A 21,178-nucleotide genomic window follows, 5' to 3' on the forward strand; every position below is an offset into this window, starting at 1 on the left:
ATGAGACTATAACATTTACTCTGGAAAAGGCCTGTACTGAAGAGGAGGAACAGTGAGAACATGGAAACTATCAAAAAAGAGGGAAAATTAATGTGATCAGAGGAACATCTCTGATCCCAAGTAAAGAGTGACTTCTGTGTGTTCAAGAAAAGGATTTGTCAGCACTCACTTTTAGGATGTCACAGACACTGAAAATACAAGAGGAGAGCCTGCCACCAATGTCAGGATCTCTAACCGCGTCCAAGAATGCCTCAGACATCTCTGTGGGACATGTGACAGCTAATGGTGTGCACTTAGACAGAAACCCAACCCTGCAAAGCCTCAAAGGTCTCTATCCTCTGAGAAGTATCAGAGCAGTAGCCAGGCTAGCCTGTATTTGCAGAAACAACAAGAAATCCTGTGGTATTTTATAGACTAACAAATTTATTGGAGCATAAGTTTTCGTGGGCAAAGACCCACTTCGTCAGATGCATGTAGACGCATATCTGACAAAGTGGGTCTCATTCTCTGAGAGCACAGTCACACAGCACTCAGGAATTTAAAAAGTATGGATTTGGTATTGGCTATAATGAAAAGGCTAACTGTTATAGGGGGATGAAGAGTAACATTAAAAGATTAGCTGATAAATTCTGAAAAGCGCTTATGAAAAGCTTACCTCTACCATCATCAGTTATATGCAGCTTTCATGTCTTTTGGTGACTACAAAGCTTGGCTGGTGTCAAGGCCAAAGATGAGGACTCAAACCAGCCAAAAACACTTCTTTTCCTGGCTTCAGCTCTAGTTTGTTGTGACATTTATGATGTGATACAAATAGTGTTCAGTGCCGTGGCCATATCATTTTCAGTAAGACAATCCCTGTAGCTGACACTGTGGGAGACAGACCCTGTTTCAAGGCCTGGATAGTGACTCTTGTCTTTGAAGACTACTGTTTGAGAAGGAATTGGAGATCAGTAGGAACAGCTTCAGGGAGTCTGTGGCCTTATTGCCAGAAAAAAATCAAGGAATGCTATATCAGTGCCAGAACAGTCTGGAATAGTTACTTTATAGTATTAGAGGTAATTACACCAACCCCAGAGAGCCCTAGAAAATTTTAGCCAGGCTTTCTGAAGAGTGCACTGGTACAGGTGGAAAAGTCTCATCATCCATGTCTGGCCCCTGGTAGAGTGCAAGCCTGGAGAAAGCCTTGAACTACATTTTGTAACTTTGGGTCTGATCTGTCTACAAAAAAGGTCCTGTATCTTGTACTCATCTCTAATAGGCTGCATGTGATTCATTAGCATGTTACTGCATTGTGATGTTTTCTGCTCTTTCTTTTATCTGAAATATTTTCTCTAAACTCATCACACACACGATTGATTAGCTTTCATTTCCTGAAAGACTCAGGAGTTGTGAGGAGCCATAAGGATTTTGATTTGCTGCTCTTCCTCTGAGGAACACACTTCGCTTGGGAGAGTCTTAACTGGGTTGCTTCCATTGTCTGCTGCTCCTTGGGGAGTAAAAACAATGTAAAAATAATGGTAGGCAGCAACCCAGGAATCACCCCAGGCAAGTGTCACAGTGTGTGTCTTTGGGAACTTGTACTCCTTTTAAATGATCGTTTTTTAGCTACCTACCAGCCAGCAGGCAAGCATTAGGAACTATTTTTGTTTTTCCAAATTCCAAAGTGTGAAAGATCTGACAAAACAGCTTCCCCAAATGTGGCCTTTTACCCTACTGTAGGAACTGTACAATGTGCTTGGCAAATAAACTACATTTTCTACCTCTGATAGCTTGTAGACCTGCAGATAACAATGGTGAAAACTAGGAGTGAGGGAGAATGAGAAAATAGGTTACGTTCAAGTTTGTGCATTTCTTAGTGAGAGTTCAACTTTCTAATTTTTTTAAAATTAGAATAAAATATTAAAATCATAAGCAGTCTTTGTAGCATATTATTTTGTGCCTCATATTGTGAAAGTGCAATACTCTGGTCATATTACTGTAATTACTTTTGTAGCTAGTCCTCCACATGTTGATATTTCCTCAGGCAGCTTGCAAGTAGCTAGTTCCAGTAAAAGCTTACTGTAGAGATTATCCATGGAACGGTTAGCTAACGAAAAACAACTGGGATGAGGTTGCATTTCACTGTTTATCATTAGTTTTCATGAGAACATACGATGCGTCATGTAAGTTGTCATTTGGATCTGGTTTTAGAGTGATCTTAATGTAATGTAATTGTAATGTAATACAAATTTGCTATCTCATCCTTATCTCCCGTATTTAATGCCCCAAATGACCCAACATTTTTTTTGTAAAGTACATCAGCAAGTATATATACCATCTGTATCAATTTTTTCAAAAATCTTACCTGAAGTTGATCTAGCTACCTAATCCATCAAGGCTTAAATTTTCCAGGACAGTTCTTCATTGTCATCTGTGTTTAGATATTAATTTTGTTTTCTTATGCGTTTTAGGCTCAGCAACTGTTATGTGCTTGCGTAGAGAAGATAGATGTCTCCAGCACAGAGGGATATGATTTGTTCATCACACAACTGAAAGATGGCTTAAAAAATACCTCACATGAGACAGCAGCAAACCATAAAGTTGCAAAGGTGAAGAAAGCGTCTCTAGAATTCTCTAGCACCTTTGTTAAAACAAATTGCAGTTTGTATGTTTTAAAGGCTTTATAGGTCACCTTTTAATTATTACATGAATTCCAGTTATCAAATTCTTGATAACTTGAATTTAACCTAATTGAAAGCCACAATGAATAAGGTAGCTAAACACTTGAAACTTTTACTAGTGTGTATATAGGGTACTTTCAGGGGTTAAATGTAACCATGACCAGTTTCTTTATCATTTCTTACTTCTGTACACACAGGCTGGGTCTACATGTGCCTCTTCTTTTCGAAAGGGGCATGTTAATGAGCAGGTTTGAAAGATGCTAATGAGGTGCTGCAATGAATATGCAGCGCCTCAGCATAATGGCAGCCGCAGCGATTCGGAAGTGCAGCTTTTCGAATCGCGCTGCCTGTGGAGATGGGACCTTCCGAAACGACACCCCCGCCCCCCTGCAGTTTTCAAAAGCCCCTTCTTCCTATCTGGTCATCGGAAGAAGGGCTTTCAAAAACTAGGGGGGTTGTTTTGGAAGGTCCCGTCTCCACGCGTGGTGCGCGATTTGAAAAGCCGCACTTCTGAATCACTGTGGCCGCCATTATGCTAATGAGGCACTGCATATTCATTGCAGCGTCTCATTAGCATCTTTTGAACCTGCTCATTAACATGCCCCTTTCAAAAGGAAGGGGTATGTGTAGACCCAGCCACAGTGGCTACGTCTACACTAGCGCCATCCCTTTTGAAAGGGGCATGGTAATGAGCAAGTTGGGAAGATGCTAGTGAGGTACTGCCATGAATGTGCAGCGCCTCATTAGCATAATGGCAACCACACGCCACCCATGTAGATGAGGGCCTTTCAAAAGGATCTCCCAGACTTCGAAAGCCCTTTCTTCCTAAAACCAAATAGGAAGAAGGGGCTTTTGAAATTTGGGGGGTCCTTTCGAAAGACCCCTGTCTACACGGGCAGTGTGTGATTTCAAAGCAGCGCTTTCGAATCGCGCATGGCTGCCATTATGCTAATATGGCTCTGCGTAGTCATGGAAGCACCTCATTAGTATCTTCCCAACTCACTCATTATCATGCCCCTTCTGAAAGGAAGGGACTAGTGTAGATGTAGCCAGTAAGTCTAATTCTAATCTTGTAATAGCTTTTTGAGTCTTCCTAGAATGATTTAACTTCACCAACAGGTATCAAATTAATTCTTTCTGTTCCTTGGAGGCCTGAGTTTGAGCTGTAAACTTCCTTGTCTATTGTGCAATAGGATTTGTCCTAAAATGAAAAAAAAACCAAACCACCTTTCCAATTCCGGAAGCAGCCAAAAAAAAAAAGGGGGGGTGGGTGGGGGTGAGGGATGAGTCACAAACTACAAAGTCTTTGTCTAACTCTTCATAGCAACATAAAATATTTATAGCATCCAGAAGTTAGGGACTTTACAAGGGGGCCCCATTTCTCCCTGATTCCCTCGTCCTCTCAGGGACCACAGTGCCTGCTCTATTCCCCCCCACACACCATGCCCCTCTCAGTAAAGAAGACCCCAAAATTTACAGACAAAATACAGAGCATGCTGATAACCAGATGGATAAAGTGATGCAACTCTCTTAAATTTTTAAAATGCAACTTTAAAAGTTTTGCCCAAATTGTTTTGTCTGTAGTTTGACTCTTAATCTAGTGGATTTGTGGCCTTTAATGTGCTATTCTCAGGGGTTAACTGGTGAGACTGTTGGTCCAGTAGGAAATATTCTATTCACTGCAAAGATACTCACTTCTCAGTGGTTCAGGAGCCAAATTAGCACTCAACATTATTTAAAAATCATGCTGGTAATTAGCTATAGTATTATACAGTCATACTAACATAGTATGATAGGTTAAATATTTATATGTGTACGTTTTTTCTTACATGAAATAAGTTAATAATTTAGTGCGAGTTGAGCACTTAATTGGTTAATAACATAATGAAAATATCTTGATTGCAATCTAAATTAGTAACTAATCAAGGGCGAATTAACTGAGTATGTGTCATACAATGCAAATAGGAAAAGTAATGTGAGTACATTTAAAAGTGATATGCCAAAAGGAACCTTTTCACTCGCCTAAAATTCATTTTGGGTAGTTTTTGAATGCAAATGGAGATGTCAGTTAGCTTTGCAAAAATTCTGTATCATCATACTGGAAACCATATTTTCCTGCAGTTAGTTTAGCAATAGGCATATATGTTTCTACTTAAAAGTAGACATGCTTATTCCTTCAACAAGCTTTCTCATTTCTCTGCAAAATAGAGTATTGTATCAAATGTAGAAGATATGAGTATTTTATAAACTTTTTTCTTTAAAAGTTAAATATCAGATCTCTGTTTCCAACTAATTTCTGAATAGACTAAAACTTACCTTTCAAAAGAACTGCAAATAAGTCCCTGTTTAAAAATCACTACTGGAATTCTACAGAATAACTGTAGGATTTTAATTGCTTTTATTTGTAAAATAAATTTCTTCAGATATAAAGACACTTCTCACTGAGAACAGAAGTTTTTTACTTATTTGAAGCTTAAAAACTAAGACATACTGGGATATAAAAAAATTTTAACGGATCATGTATATTTTACTTGTTTTTATAACTCAAACCAACTATTTTTAATTATAGTTCATCAAAAAATGTTGAGGAGATTTTTAGAGCTCACACTGTTGAGTTTGGCTGCCATGTGCAGTAATGAGTTGTATAATAATACGAGACTACAAACTATGAAAAATGCACTAATTTTCCATGAGTTACATTTGTAAACAACAGAACAAATGTTTTTGAGTCTTTGTGTTGTATTAGCATTCCTAGTCTAGCATGAATGGTATACTTATTTAGCTCAGGACTGGGCATTAATATTGCTTGATTCTTGTTTCAGATTTCCAGGTGAAATATTTGTATTCTAATTTCTTATAATAACTTTTCTTAATTCAGTGGGCAACAGTTACGTTCCATCTTCCTCATCATGTATTGAAGTCTGTCGCTAGTGCCATTGTAAATGAACTTAAGAAGATAAATCAAAATATTGCTGCCTTACCTGTAGCCTCCTCTGTGATGGATAGGTTATCTTACCTCTTACCCAGTGCACGACCAGAACTAGGCGTCGGACCTGGTCGATCTGTTGACAGGTATATTAAAAGTGATCATTAAAGTTATGTGGCTTTTTTTGTTTGGTTTTTTTTTGTTTTTTGTGGAGTTTTTTTCAATGTCTTCTGTATGAATCAAAGTAAATTGTGGCTCATTCTAGCTCTTCAGTAAAGCTCTTCAGTAGTCCATCTGCTTCTGCAAAGATACTGTCTCTGCAGAATTCTCACTCCTGGGTGTCAGTCAAAGACGGGTTGAATTCTCCTTATTCTCAAATTGTGTGCCATCCCTGGCAGAATATAAAAGGGTTCAATTCAAGCTCTTGCATTACTTCTGTTTCAGGAGCAATGGACAATATTCAACCTGCTTGGCTATCACTTCATTTTTTTTTTTCCTGATTCCAACAATAGCTTACTAAGGTTAAGATGATAAATGATACCTCCTTGCAAGTCAAGTTGCTATAGTTTTATTAACATTTTAAAGCTATTGCTTAATAACCTTTAGGGTGTTTCTGCATTGATACTTATTTGGAGTGAAGCATCAAGACGATTTCCTGTCATACCTATATTTTCTTTAGTTATCTTTGCAAAGCTCATTTTCATCTTGGTTCTGCTTACATTGCTGGATCTCGGAAATTCACAGCTTGATATATGACCACAAACTGAGGTAGAGACTGAGTATTCTGAGAGTTGTTTAGGTCATTTGTGGTAGACATCATAGCACATTTAATCATATGCCTAATATAGACGATCAAATATAATTTTTGTGCACAGCAATACTGCAACACCATTTTTATGCTACAGTTTCACAACTAAAGAGCTATCTTGTGTGCTAAGCAATGACACTGTAAACTTCATGGACTGGTCTTGGAGATGGAGAATAAAACTGTCATGAATTTCGAGTTTCATAATTCCTTATTTCAAGCGTGTTAAACAAAGGGTATATTTATATTTACAGTCTTATATCAAGTATAGGCACTGCACATCCATTTAGCATGGATATAAATAATAGTGAAGACACTGAGGTTCTGCTTAGGTGAGTAGAGTGCCCTACATGGCTGAGCCTCCAGGATATACATCTTACACTGGTACACCACATATCCACATCTGCAGTGCTGTTTTTAGCTCTAGAGTGGTCCTGTGCTGGAGACTTTCCCTGCTGCATTGAAAGGTACTTGTAGCAGAACAGGCGCTGTCAGATGGGGAGGCAGCGGGAAGCTGCTGGAGCCTTTCAGCACAACAGTGAAAAGCTTTGTGGGGAGTTGCCAGAACATTTTACTGTGGTGGAGATACACATGCCTTGTCTGTACTGAATATGCTGCTGTAAGCAGGAGAGATTGCTCAGTGGTTTGAGTATTGGCCTGTTAAACCCAGGGTGGTGAGTTCAGTCATTGAGGAGGCCCAGATCCCTACCACACTGGGAGCCAGGAAACTGACCTGCAGTGGTCAGCTCCTGGTTTCTGCAAGATAAGGGGAGCTGGCAACAGCCTGGTTCCCGTATTTCCCTGCTGACTTGTGTGAAAATTTGAGTTATGTGGGGGTTGCAGGATCACATAACTCAAGGGTTTATTGTATCAGAAATGGAAAATAAATGTGGTAATTTCCATTGCTCGTTTTCTGTCTGAAGAGTACAGCGTGGATTCCATTAATTTCAAGCTGAATCCTGCATTTGAAATTGTTCATTTATGTATTGCCTCATATTTAATTTCTCTGAATAAATATTCTGAAATTAGTGTTGCTACGTCATCCTTTCCCATAGTTTTCCTGATAATGTAAAAATGGCTAATTTCATTTAATTCTAATTTTACCTAATTTTCTGGTGGCATTTGCTTTTTTACATGTTTGTGCAGGCTGTATTTATTTAATATTGTTCTGGTTCTAAATGACACTTTTTGGGTAATGTAAAATGTTTCTCTTTATAGATCATTGATGTATAGTGAGGCTAACAGACGGGAGACATTCACCTCATGGCCTCATGTAGGGTATAGGTGGGCGCAGCCAGATCCCATGGCTCAAGCTGGGTTCTATCATCAGGTAAAAAAAGACTTTTGGATATAAATACTGAAATGCCATATTTTACACTAGAACAGATACAGAGGAAAGGGTATGATTGTTATCCGAAGTTAAACTTCTTGATAGACTCTGATGCTTATGTATGTTCCTAGCATAAGATCAGCCAGAAACTAATTCAAGAATTCTGAAGTAATTTTACATTTTTTTAAGAAGTTTCTCATACTCTTGGTCTGTGTCTACACTGGCCCATCTCTTTCAAAGGGAGCATCTGAATGAGGGAATTTGGACGATACTAATGAGGTGCTGCCATGAATATGAAGTGCACCGTTAGCATAATGGCAGCTGTGCACGATTCAGAAGAGCTGCTTTTGAAATGCATGCCGCCCGTGTAGACGGGGGCTTTTCGAAAGGGCCCTCTGAGTTTGAAAGCCCTTCTTCCTAAAACCAAATAGGAAGAAGGGACTTTTGAAGTCGGGGGCCCTTTCGAAAGGCCTCTGTCTGCATGGGTGGTGTGCATTCCAAAAGCAGTGCTTTCTAATCGTGCGCAGCTGCCATTGTGCTAATGAGGTGCTGCATATTCATGGCAGCATCTTACAAACTCCCTCATTAACATGCCCCTTTCGAAAAGAAGGGGCCAGTGTAGATATGGCCTTGGAGCGCAATGAGCATGTCCTGAGAATTATTCCAAGGTCTGTTTTTTGGACTGTGCTGAGTGGAGTATAATGATCTCAGTTTCCATATATGTAGCACTCTTTTAAATTAATATTTTTGTCAAAAAACAATTACGCTATCGATCAAGTACGTTACATTCATTTCTTTTTTCATCACTCTTAAGTTACTGAACAATTTCTTTGTAACATAGAGAAGTTATATATGGCAGAAAATGCAAAAAGTTTTCTGTGAATTCCCTGTGTTCACTAAATTACACTCAAGCCCGGGGAGGGGGCAAGTAGCAAAGAGGGCAGTTGACTCAGTGCCTGGCAATTCAAAATGGCCTTGGGCTGCTGGTTGCCCTGGGCCCTTTAAATCACCACCAGAGCATTGGGTGGCACTGAGGGGCTGGCAACGGGAGGCTGTCCCCTGCCCTGTCCCTTCCACACGAGTTCCCCACCCCTTCTGGGAGCACAGAGCTAGTTTGCCCCCTCACCCCCGCCTCTCCTAGGGCTCTGGCAATTCTGTTAGCCCCCCAGATCACAGTGACTTAATGACACTTTTTTCAGTAATGCTTCAAATTTTCCTTTATGTGGTGTAGTTATAAAACACATCTAGGTCTAGTTGAGTAATTTGGTTAAATAAAGTAACATCTTTTTGTTGTTTGCCCTTTTTTTCATCCATTTCCTTTGATTTTTCAGCACTTTATTTTGTAGATAGCTTCAGTTTGTGGTACACTAGATCTTTTAGTTCATTGTAAGGCAGGCTTGCATCCACTGAAAATAGCATTATTTGTGATCATTAAACCTGTTAAAGGCACTTAAAAGGTAAGTCTTTTCTGCAAAGAAGCCTAAAAAAAATCAGACTTGAAGCATAGTATTAAAGAAGAGAAAATGATTCATGTGTGGTATAAAGGGCAAATAAGGAGTACTTTCTTTATTTAAAAAAACAAAACAAAACCAAAACACAAAAACCCTCTACTCTTAGACTCTAAATGCTTGCTAGCAGTTTTCAACTAAGGCTTGTCAATGCTCAGTGGAAAATGACTCTGTCTCAGTTGATCTTCTGGAGTTGTATTTAGTGCATCTGGGAGGAACATGCTAAATCGAACTCAGAGGGTACCCAGAACGGCACTGGTATGCCACAGCTGTTTTTCATGAGAAGTTAAGGGAGGTTGATGGGAGCATTCACTCCCATTGATCTTCTGCAATAAAGACCATGAGGAAGTGTAAATTAAGGTTGGTCAACTCTAGCTACGTAACTAATGTATCTGGAGTTTGAGTTAAGATGCACATCTTCCTCATTAGGGTAGACCTGGCCTAAATGTCCAGACAAATAAAATGCAGTATCAATGGAGAGATCGTGGAGTTGCATTTAAATGTTTCCTAGATATATTTCAATAACTTGGGGAACAAAGGGAAAATGCTAAGTATGGAAATTGAGTGTTTGTATGAGAGGCAAAATGGAATCAAATACTTTCACTGTAGCAGATGAAGTAGGTGGTTTTATCATTTTCCATCTTTGAGGTTGTGTTTAAAACTGGCTGGGTAAGTTTTAACACAATCTCAATATTATTTATCAGCTGTCATGACACACTGCGGTATGATAGTATTTTTTTTAAACAAACACTATTTAAATTAATTACTTTACTTTTCTTTCCTGTCTCAGAGCTAAAATAATCTCTGTATCTCATCTCTGGCTTGTACAGAGGAAGCTTTTCAGTGGAATGGTGTACTTTTTTGTTTAAAATACAGCATCTTGTCTAAATTTTTCTACTGTGTGTGGATATAATATGTTAATGTTTCTGTCAGAAGTAAAGTATATAGTATACAAAAAGAATCAAATAACTGGTTACATTGTTTCTTTTCAAACTGATATATTAACATTATTGATGCAGAACTACTGCCCTCTCATCTTTTTGTAGCCTGCTTCATCAGGAGATGACCGAGCCATGTGTTTTACCTGCAGTGTGTGTTTGGTGTGTTGGGAGCCTACAGATGAACCTTGGTGAGTCTAAGTGTTCATGGAATGTGAGAATTACTTTGCTTCCGGTATAATATAAAAATATATTAGACGAAAATATGATTGGAGCTCTGAGGGAGACATACCGTACGTGATTTCTTATGTTTTGTAGTTAGACATCTTTGAAACAATAGATTTCCAAGAATATTCTAAATGCAAACTGTCCTGTCATTTTAAGTACCACTATATTGTGCTCTCTGTAATGCAAGAAAAGAATGAAATTGTGCATGGTGGAAGCTTTTGGTTTTTATCTCTATTTGGAATACTTTTTAATTTTAACGGTCATTGGCCAGACAAGCTAGGCTTAACTAAAATCTCTTCACTTTTAAATACTCGGGTTCAGAATTCTCTTTCAGGTTGAGGAGATTGTTGACAAGGGAAATGAATTTGGATCTTAATGTCTGTTAAAGGCATGACTAGTTTTCAAATGGATGGTTAAAGAAATGTACTCAAGCATATGTGTATCTATTTATAGGTGCCTCCTCTAACTTTGTCTTAAATATGTGTCTTAAGCTCTTAAATTCTCTAAATTGCGTTCTGGCTAGCTTGATATGTTTTCTTTATTTTAACACTTTACTCTTTATTTGCCCCTTTTACTACACTTGAATGATTTTTCCCTTTTTTGGTTGCTATCCTTTCAACCCTGCTAAGCCTAACCCTATGATTCTTTCCAGTGTCTCAGAGTGCACAATTTTTAATTCAGGAAACTTTCACAGTTGTCTTCTAGCTTTTTCTTAGTGCCTCTTTCTGCAGGGAGAAAGGTTATAGCATCATACTGCTTTCTTTTTTGAGATTAGCACAGGCTGCACCTCCTAAAGCCAGCATTCTCTGGTGCAGCAACATACCTTATCTGGCAGGATGTTTCTGAACCAGAGAGCCAGGGCAGGAGGGCAAGCAGCCGGCAGCCCCGCATTTGGGGGCTGCTGGACTGGAGTGCCAGCTTCTGGGAGTACCAGCACCAGCTCCCCATGTAGACCTGGGGGGGCAAGTGTCGGGGCCCCTGAGGCCAAAGGGCCAGCTTCCTTCTGGCAGGCCTGTGCATGGGGGTGTCCTGGGGCTGGAGTGGTGCAGCCAGAGAGCCGGTGGGTGGGTAGGCAGCTGGAGACTGGAGCTTTAGCCTCCCCTGGTCTGGCAAAATCCCTCATTCAGGATGACTGAGGTCCCATGCGTACCAGACCAGGGAAGTGCAACCTGTGGCCAGTTATAGCCCACCCATTGTCATGATAACTTCATGGCTATTTGTCTTAATGACATATGCAAATCCCCTGTAGTTGGATATATGAAAATCCTTTAAGCATTTCATATAATGTGGCTATTTTTCAGTAACTGTAAAGGATTAACAACAGCATGATATCTTTGTTTTGGTTAAAGCAATTTCATGTTTGTGTGGTTCAGCTCTTTTACAGATTGAGATACTACTTGTGCATTATATGTATAATTTTTTCAGAAACATAGAAATTGATCTTAATAGTTATTCTGATGCTAACTTCCTGCTGTGAGAAGCCAACATTTTGGTATTTTATTTTTTTAAATGCACAAAGGTCTGAACATGAAAGACATTCCCCAAACTGCCCATTTGTCAAAGGTGAGCACACGCAGAATGTACCTCTCTCAGTCACACTTGCAACAAGTCCAGCACAGTTTCCCTGCACAGATGGCACTGACAGGATAGCCTGCTTTGGATCAGGAAGTTGTCCTCACTTTTTAGCTGCAGCAACAAAACGAGGAAAGATCTGCATATGGGATGTTTCCAAACTTATGAAGGTACGTCTTATTTAAGAATTCAGTAGTAATACTTGTTTTTGTACGTTCAATTCAATGTACACCTTTATGTTTTCATTCATTTAGGTTCATTTAAAGTTTGAGATCAATGCATATGATCCAGCAATTGTTCAACAGCTTGTGTTGTCTGGAGAGCAGAGTTCAGGGGTTGACTCACGGAGACCAACACTAACATGGCTAGAAGATTCCTCTAGCTGCTCAGATATACCAAAATTGGAAGGAGACAGGTATGCTAACTTGCCACATTTAAAAATACTTTAAAATATTCTATCTTAGATAATGTCTTTTAAATCACATTTAACTTATCCACACTTAGTGGGGAAAATAAGTCATTGATTCATCATTTTTTTATCTGTGAAGATGGGAGTAGTATGTGAATGGTGACACTTACGTACTACCATGTAATGTAACAATGTGAGTGAAGTCCCATCTGGTGAATAACCCTTTTTTTTCCAGAGTGGCTATTTTACCCTAGCTATACTTTCCTCATCTGTCTTAATGTGTGCAGTTTTTACCCTCAGCTTGTTTGGAATATTGTGATGCGCAAAGCTAGAAATAATGTGGTGAAAAATTTAAGTTTGAAGAATAGATCTTCATTTTAAATATATGGAATAATAGTAGGGGTAGGTATCGGTTTTATCAATACAGTAGTCCCTCAAGTTACGTGAGGGGTGTGTTCCTATGCGCCCGCGCGTAACTACAATTTGTGGCAGTTTGGGGTGGGGTTCCCTGACGGAATGCAGGTTCTGCAGCCAGGGAAGCAGCAAGAGCATCTGGAGCTTCTTTTGAAAAGTAAGTCCTGGGATCTGGGGGGAAGGGGGGAAGGAGTTGGGGAGGGTTAAGCCTGACAGTGAGTTGGGGCCGTGGAAGGAGGGCAGGGGGATAAAGCCTGCCGATGGGTTAGGGCTGCAGGGGGGGAAGGGAGGGGTGGAGTTGAGCCAGAGCTGCATGTGCTTGGGGGGAGAGGGTGAGCTGGAGCCACATGTCGGGGGGTTAGAACTGGGGCAGGGGGTTGAGCCAGAGCCACAGCCACAGCCACAGCCACATGCCAGGATGGTGAGCCTGGCCATGGGGGTTTAGTGGGAGCTGGAGTCACGTGTGGGGGTGGTGAGCCGGAGCTGGGGCTGGGCTGTTTGAACCCAATGCTGGGAGGAAGCTGAACTGGGGTCGTGGGTGGTGAGCAAGGGCTGGTGGGAGCATGATTTTTGGGTTGCTCTTAACTTGCATTAATGCAAGTTAAGGGCAACTCAAAATTGTACATGTTGAGGGTTTACTGTAATGTATTCAGTAAATGGTAAGAGGCTGCTGGGGCTGGCAGCCAGGCCTCCAGGGGGCAGAGTCAGCATCCTTAGTTCTTGTGCCTTTGTTGTGTACTCATTAAATGTTTGAGTGATACCTTTTAATAGTTTAAAATGTTCCTTTTTAAAACAATATATACATCTCTAGGTATTTAAATGTAAGTGTTCTCCAGCTTTTGGAAAGTGTTGTTTCTAATCATGCTTGGAAATCAAGTAAAATTATTGAAGCGCTGCCAGAACTTGTCTTTTCAGCATCTTAGTGATCTGCTTGTATAGTGCTGTGAAAGTTTAAGTGACTGTGGAAGTACTAAGAAATATAAATCTTTCCTTATTACTTGATTATTAAATATGTGTACAAAACCATGTGTTTGCAAGGTATTTTACAAAGAAAATACAATCCCTGCCCAAGGGCATTTAAATCTGTTACTTATGTCTTGATGCAGACTGAGGAAATTATATCAGGCAAAGGGAAGGATGGGAGTCATTCTCCCCTCCCCAGCAAAACAAAACACAACACCCTGGCATATATTCACAACGGATACTGTGAGAAAGTGTCACGATATCTGAGCATCATGTATTAATGTAGACATTCTTTTGTCTCATGCATATAAAACAGTCATTGATGAAAAGCTCTGGGGGAAGTGGGTGTGGAAGTGTGATGTGACATTGTCTGTCACCTTTGTAAACATTCTCATTAATCTTCAGGGATCCAGAAAGCAATAGCTAGTTTGCACAGAAGCAGAAATTGATTCTTCTTTTAAACTTAAATTCATCTTAAGAAGACATCCCGATTGGTGTTCCGGTGTAGGATGTGTATGTACTTGTGTGCTCACTATGACAGTTTATAAACAGCATTCTATGTCTGTGCAGTACATCACTCTGTGCTCTCAGTTGTGGGCGACAGGGAGACACATACTGTCCAGTGCTTATGTTCCTTCTCAACTGCCTGAGGCTTGACATGGAGCGATTACATCTTAGCTGTTTTCCAACCTTTCAGACTTTTTAGCTTTATTCATTCGCTTCAGTGTTTTCTACTTTTGTTCATTTTGCGTGTGGAGGAGTTTCCCCAATGAATTTCTCAACTCAGCTTTTGTGATCTGTTATTCCTAAGTCCACGGAGTTCAAACCCAGACTTACTTGACACAGATTTCTTCCTTGCAACAATAAGCGTTCCAGTCATGTCCGACGCCTTGAAGAATCATAGAAGCATAAGGCTGAAAAGGACCTTGAGATCATCTAATCCAGGCCCTTACGCTAAGGCAGGTTCAACTATACCAAGATCATGTTTGTCAGATGTTCATCTCATTTGTTCTTGAGCATCTAATGATGAATAATGTCCTTTGTGAACCTATTGTAGTGCTTAATTATCCTTATAGTTAGGTTTTCCCTCTTATCTCACCAAGATCTTTCTTTGCTGCAGGAAAAGTCCGTTGCTACTTGTCCTATATACACTGGATATGAAGAGCAATTTATTATGGTTGTAACCTTTTCTCCGAGGTCAGATTTTCCAAACTTTTATAATAATTGTTGCACGCTTGGATTTTTCTCTCTCATATATCCATATCTTTCCTGAAGTGTTTGTGCCCAGAAAATTGGTTCTCTGCTGAAGCCTGACCAGTGTTGGCTGGAGTAGGACACTTACCACCTATGTCTTAAGTACAAAACTCCCATTAGTATGTACCAGAACGGTGGTAGGTTTTTTTGGCAACTGTATCATATCGACTGTCAGTCATTTATCATCTGTTAACACCAAGTTTCTTTTCTTCTGTGATACTGCCAACCCACTTATTTTCCATTTTGTAGTTGTGCATTTGGTTTTTCCTTCCTAAGTATAGTATTTTTCACTTTGATTATTGAACTCCATCTTATTTTCAGACTGGTTTTCCAGGATTGTCATTTTGTATTCTAATCCTATTTTCCAAAGTGGTAATGATCCATCACAGCTTTGTTCCATCTGCACAATTTATAAGCACTCTCCACTCCTTTATCCAAATCATAAATTAAAATGTTAAGTAGGTACCAGTGTCGTGTGGGATTGCACTAGATAAGTCCCCTCACCCTGTATCACAGAAGTTAATAACTGTCTTTGGCTGTGACCACACTAGAGAGTGACATCGAAATGGCTTATCCTTATCTGCTTCTTCAAAATAAGTGTCATGGAAGCTACTACACACCAAATGCGGATTGACGTTGTGATCTGCAACATCGAAGAGACTCCCAGTCATTTCGAAATGGAGCGGCTATGCAGCCACAGCTTCATTTCGAAATAACAGGGCAGGAAATGGTGCGGGCAAGGTCAAATGTCTGACAAGCCCTTTCTAGAGCACGGGTGAACCAACCTCTTAAAGGACTCCTCCCGAGCACATCCCCCATGCACAGGCTGAGGACCCTGGCTGCTTGCAGCACGTGATCTCCAGCACAGCACTTGGCAGAGCCTTGGTTAACCACCACACAACTGCCTGCCGTGGACCCGCAGCACTTCACTGACAGGGACACCTTGGCCATCACGGCCAGCCTGATGGCCATGCTGACAGCATGCCATATGAGGCTACATGCTGCCCGACACGTGGCCAGCCTCCTGCAGGCTCCCCCCGTGGTGCATCTGGAGCACCCCCCACCACACAGCTGTGGACGGTACATCAACCGAAAGGGCTACCACTCCATTATCCTCCAGGCAGTCGTGGATGCCGAGGATGTTTCACGGACATCTGTGTGGTCTGGCTGGGCAGGGCCCACGATGCCCATGTCCTGCGGAACTCGTGGCTTGGCCGCAGGATGGCAAAGGGCACCTACATCCCGCCCCCATGGGAGATGCCAGTGGGAGATGTGACCGTGCACCCATGCATCATCGCCGATGGTGCCTACCCACTGCAGGCCTGGCTAACGCGCCTCTACATGGGACACGCCAATGAGAGCCAGGACCTCTTCAATGCCTGCCTCAACCAGGCCAGGAACACCGTGGAGCGGGCATTTGGCTGTCTGAAGGCACATTTCAGGTGCCTCCTGATGCGCTTGGAGGTAGGCCTGCCCAGCGTGCCCATAGTCAGGGGCTCCTCCTGTGTACTGCACAACCTCATGGAGAGAAAGCAGGAGCCGTTTGTGGCACACTGGGCAACTGAGGCCATGCTGCACTATGAGCAGCCAGGTGCGTTCCCATGTCGCCAGGTGCACCGGGATGGGGTGTGCGTGTGGGAGGCCTTCTGGGAGACCTTTGCCCAGGGGCCCCCATGACCTGGCCCGGCTCAGTCCACGCAATTCTCCCCCACATCCCCCCGGTCTCACCCCTGCCCCATCAGCCCCCCTTGCCATCCCCACCCAAGGCAGGACACATAGCACTGTCAAATAAATTCAACTGCTATGTTTGGAACATAAAGAATGTGTGAGTATTTATGGGGAGTGGTGGGGGTGAACTCCTCCCTTGGAGTGGCTGGTTGGGAGCCACGACGGGCCCTGGAGCCGCAACTGTCCTGGGTCTGGGGACCACGGTGGGGCTGTGATGGGGTAGGTGGAACAGGGAGGTAGGGCTGGACGGGGGTATCTAGGGGCTCGGACTCATGGGGGCGGGGGGCAGGGGGGAGCTGGAGCTTGGCCGGGGTCATGTTGGCTGGGAGCAGAGCTGCAAGGGCTGGGGGGGGTGGAAGGGGCGCAGGGGAGAGCTGGGGAAGAGGGGGAGGCTGGGGCAGAGGGGGGTGGTGGGGAAGAGGGGGGTACCAGGGAGGAAGGGGAGGCTAGGGTAGAGGGGGGTGCTGCGGGAAAGGCCATCCATGGGGCGGGTGGCTGGGTCAGGCGGTTGGCAACGGCCTGGGTCAGGGAGTCGAGATACCCGGTCCCATGCCGCCTGCTCCATGGGGAGCCATTCCCATAGCAAGCGGTTCTGCTCCCGTCATGTAGCCGTGTGGGCTGCCACGAGATCATCTGCGCAGCTGCGCCGGCGGCTCCTCCCACCACGGTGCCCGGTTTGTGGAGGCATCTCCCCCTTGCCCTCCTCTGCTGCTGCCGGGCTCCAGGGCATGTCCAGGGGGCTGGGGTGGCTGGCAGATGCCGAGGCTGTGAAGACATCAGGCGAGAGGGTAGTGCCCCGTCAGTCATGAGCCTGGGTACCATAGGCCAGTGGCCTTGTCCCCACCGCCATCCCACCCTGCTTGTGGTGAGGGCCTCTGGGGCGACCCATCTTCTGTGGGGTCCATGAACTCGGGGCCGTTAGAGTGGCTGCCCCAGCCCTCCCGGTCTTCTGACCCTCATGGCAGGCCATGGCCTCATACGGGCCCCACCAGGCAGTGATGACGTCCATCCCCAGGTCCCTGGCCCATGGTCGTGTGCCCAGGCCTATACCGGCTGTGTTGGGGACCACCCCTTCACCTGCACGACCAGGGCAGCCCACACCCAGTCCTACCTGAGGGTTCCTCAGGTGGTTCAGTGGAGGCCTGGGTGGAGGTAGCCCAGCTAGGGCTCTCGGAGGGCTCGGCCATGCACAGCAGTCCCTCACTCCTGCTGTCGCTGTCCCCAGTGCCAGCAGGTACTTTGGGGCATGCTGTGGGGGGCGGGGGGGCATCGAGGGTCCTGGCTGGAGTTCCTCGCCCTGCCCCTCCGGCTCTGCCATGTCCAGGGTCTCCTCGAGTGGTGCAGCCTCCCTGGGTCCCAGCAGCTGGTGGAGCTCCCTGAAGTAGGGGCAGGTGGCCAGCGCTGCCCTGACTGCCTGGCTGAATCTCTTGCTTGGGCATAGCCCTGCCGCAGCTCCTTGACTCTGGAGCGGAGCTGGTCGGGGGCCTGGAGGGGGTGGCCCCTTGCGACGAGGTTGCTGGCGAGGCAGGCGAAGGCGTCCGTGTTTCTTTTCCACCCCTCCATCCTGAGCAGCATGTCCTTCTCCTCCTAGACAGCAAGCACATCCTGGACTTCAGCTTCCAGCCGGAGAGCCCCCCTCCTCTTTGGGAGCTGCCTAGAGCCCTGGGCGCTCCACAGCCCGGACCCTTTGTCTCCATAGGGATCCTGGGTGTCTTGGCTGCTGGCCATTGGTCCGGCCACAGTGTGGTGTCACTTTCTGCGAGTACTAGGGAGTGTCGTCTGGCCACCGCGTGCTCCTATGTCTGCCAGCACATTCTCAGCTTCCTGCATGGGGTTTCTGTGTCCCTGCAGCTTTAAGGCACCCACAACTGACAGCCATAGAGCTCTGGCTGCTGGTGAGAGGGGCTGGCTCCGTGGAGGACTTTTCATTTCAAAATGGCAGCCAGGGAGCTGGGAACATTTTATTTCGAAATTAACATCCAAAAGAGGTGTTATTCCCAAAATGGGAGTGGAATAACCATTTCAAAATGAATGCCTTTTAATTTTGAAATGAGCAATTGCTGTGTAGTTGCTCTCCTCCTCATTTCGAAATTACCCCTTATTTTGAAATAATCTGCTAGTGTAGCCACAGCCTTTAACTATGCTCTGTCAGCTAGTTCTGCACTTACTGTGTGGTGGTTTTATCTAGACCACATTTCCTTGGTTTGTTTGTGAGACTGTCATGTTGGGACAGTGTCAAACCATACTAAACTCAAGATGTGTCATGTCTCCAACTTTCCCCCTATTCACTAGGCCAGTAACCCTGTCAAAGAACGAGATGAGGTTGTTCTGGTATGAGTTGTTTTTGAGAAATTTATGTTGGCTCTTATCACCCTGATCATCTTATTTCCTCTCTAAGTGTAAAGTCGGCACTGGGTGTAAAAGTGTGTCTTTCAAAGACATAGAAATTACATACGCAAGCTTTTTTCCATAGAATGCTCCTTAGCGCCAGCAGGGTTAGATCTCTCCCCCTCACATGCATGTTAACCTTAACCTCGTAGGTTGCACCATTTACTTCCGGAGCTCCAGGGATTATTTCAGAGATGAAGACTGAAAGAAGAGAGCAGCTTTTTCTTGTCTTCAACTTTTCAAAGAAAAGGATATAATCTCTTAGGCTGTGTCGAGATTGCCAAGAACTGTTGTCAAAAGAAATGCAAATTGCACACTGCATTTGCATATCTCTTGCCGACAGTTGTGTTGGGAGAGGCTTTCCTGACATTTGGCCTGTTCTCACACAGCCATCCAATGCTTCCAGTGTGGCAGACTTCTGTTGAGAGATCTCAGATTTCCTGACAGAAGCCTGCAGTCTAGACATAGCTTTAGAGGACGCTCAGGGGAGGCTTTGCATCCCACAGTGCATACAGTCAAGAGCTCAGTTAGTGCTGGTGACAGGGGCTCAGTACCACCTTAGATGGGGTGATATCTCAGTTGGAGAAATCATCAGCTAAGCAGGACTGAGAGGCACCTTTCTCCGTACTGTCTGACACCTCTATGTACAGAAATGCATCTAAGACCAGAGACTCTGAGAAGACGACCTCTAGGATACCAGTACTGAGCCAAAGGGACCACTCAAACCATCTTCTAGCTCTATCCCTGTTACTGTCGTCATCTGGGCATAAGCAGTCTGAGATACTGCATACATCTCCAGACCTGCAAACCATCCTGGTTCTGTCTCAGCTCTGTACCTTCTGTACTTGTAGGACCATATCTTGAGAAGGAGTTTACAGAATGGAGCATATGGCCCTATGTTCCCAGGGTATGAATACTATTGGGTCTGCTGGAACCACTGGATGTTTTAATACAAACAATTTTATAGGATATCAGTCTGCAAGAAACACCACCAATATGCCAGCCACTGTACTGCATGACTGCTTACCTGTACTGTATGATTCCCTGGTGTGTGAGGAGATTAAAAAGGTGGAAGAGCTACCAAATGAAGTGTTGCCTCCTTTGATCATGTCCTCTTGCTCCTCTGCTGAGCCAGTGGAGCTGCAACTGCTGTTTTATGTATGTATAGGTTTATGGCCTTCAGGGACTTGAGGAAGCATCCAACAGACTCCCTCCAGTTTAAATTAGAGAAAGTCCATGAGTCGTCAGGAACCAGAACACCTTCATCTTATCACAGCACTTGAAGCCACTATAAGCCTATCCTTAGATTCAAAGGACTGGCTTATTTCCTTTTGACTTGCAAGATGCTGATTGTCATGTGATTATTCATTCCTCCCTCAATAGCCTATGTTCTATCATAGGTTCAGAGCATTACCAATATAGTGTTGGTCTCTGCGAGGATCACCGTAGTTCCAAGGAGCCTTATGAAAGTCCTCTCAGAAGTAGTAGTTCACCTGTATCAGTAGGTTACTGCAGTTTTTCCATATTTGGGTGACTTTCCTGGATGGCCACTCCATCAGTGCTAGAAAAGGCCTCTTAAAGAATTCAGATAAAAGCATCCTGGTCTTGCCTTGCAGACATGGTTACAGTGTAATAGTTAATAGTGGGTAGTATGAACACTTTACTGGCTAAATATCTTTGGGTGACTTCTATTGTCCTGAAGAGAGTGTGGCCTGTTGATTATTCTTATTGCATAAGATTTAGAATTAAGAATCCTAAATTCTAATTCTGTCTGGGCCTGTGACATTGAGCAATTTTGTCAGCCTTCCACACCCAGCATAAAATCTAATGTGTCTCATAACACTGTGAGAATTAAAGTTCATGCAATCTTTGATGGCTCAAGGTTGAAAAAATGCAAAGTATAAAATCTGTGTTTGCAAATATAGCAGCTTCCATTTTCTGGTATCTCATTGAGCTGTCTTGTGCTTTTAGTGATGACCTATTGGAGGATTCAGACAGTGAAGAGCATTCCAGATCAGAATGTGTGACAGGTGGGTATAATTTTAAGCATAGTAT

At 43.4% G+C, this 21,178-nt stretch overlaps 1 protein-coding gene across 1 annotated transcript in view; it reads left to right on the forward strand.

The window, feature by feature from the left end:
• The window catches only part of BIRC6 (baculoviral IAP repeat containing 6), a 328,895-nt gene that overhangs the window by 11,947 nt on the left and 295,770 nt on the right, over window positions 1-21,178 (forward strand). Inside the window, 7 exon segments of the mRNA XM_074989697.1 lie at window positions 2,451-2,588; window positions 5,539-5,732; window positions 7,610-7,721; window positions 10,276-10,358; window positions 11,915-12,137; window positions 12,222-12,382; window positions 21,095-21,153. Coding sequence (XP_074845798.1) covers window positions 2,451-2,588; window positions 5,539-5,732; window positions 7,610-7,721; window positions 10,276-10,358; window positions 11,915-12,137; window positions 12,222-12,382; window positions 21,095-21,153 — 970 coding nt within the window.

Source organism: Carettochelys insculpta, chromosome 3 (genome assembly GCF_033958435.1).
Source record: "Carettochelys insculpta isolate YL-2023 chromosome 3, ASM3395843v1, whole genome shotgun sequence".
NCBI classification, from domain to species: domain Eukaryota; kingdom Metazoa; phylum Chordata; order Testudines; family Carettochelyidae; genus Carettochelys; species Carettochelys insculpta.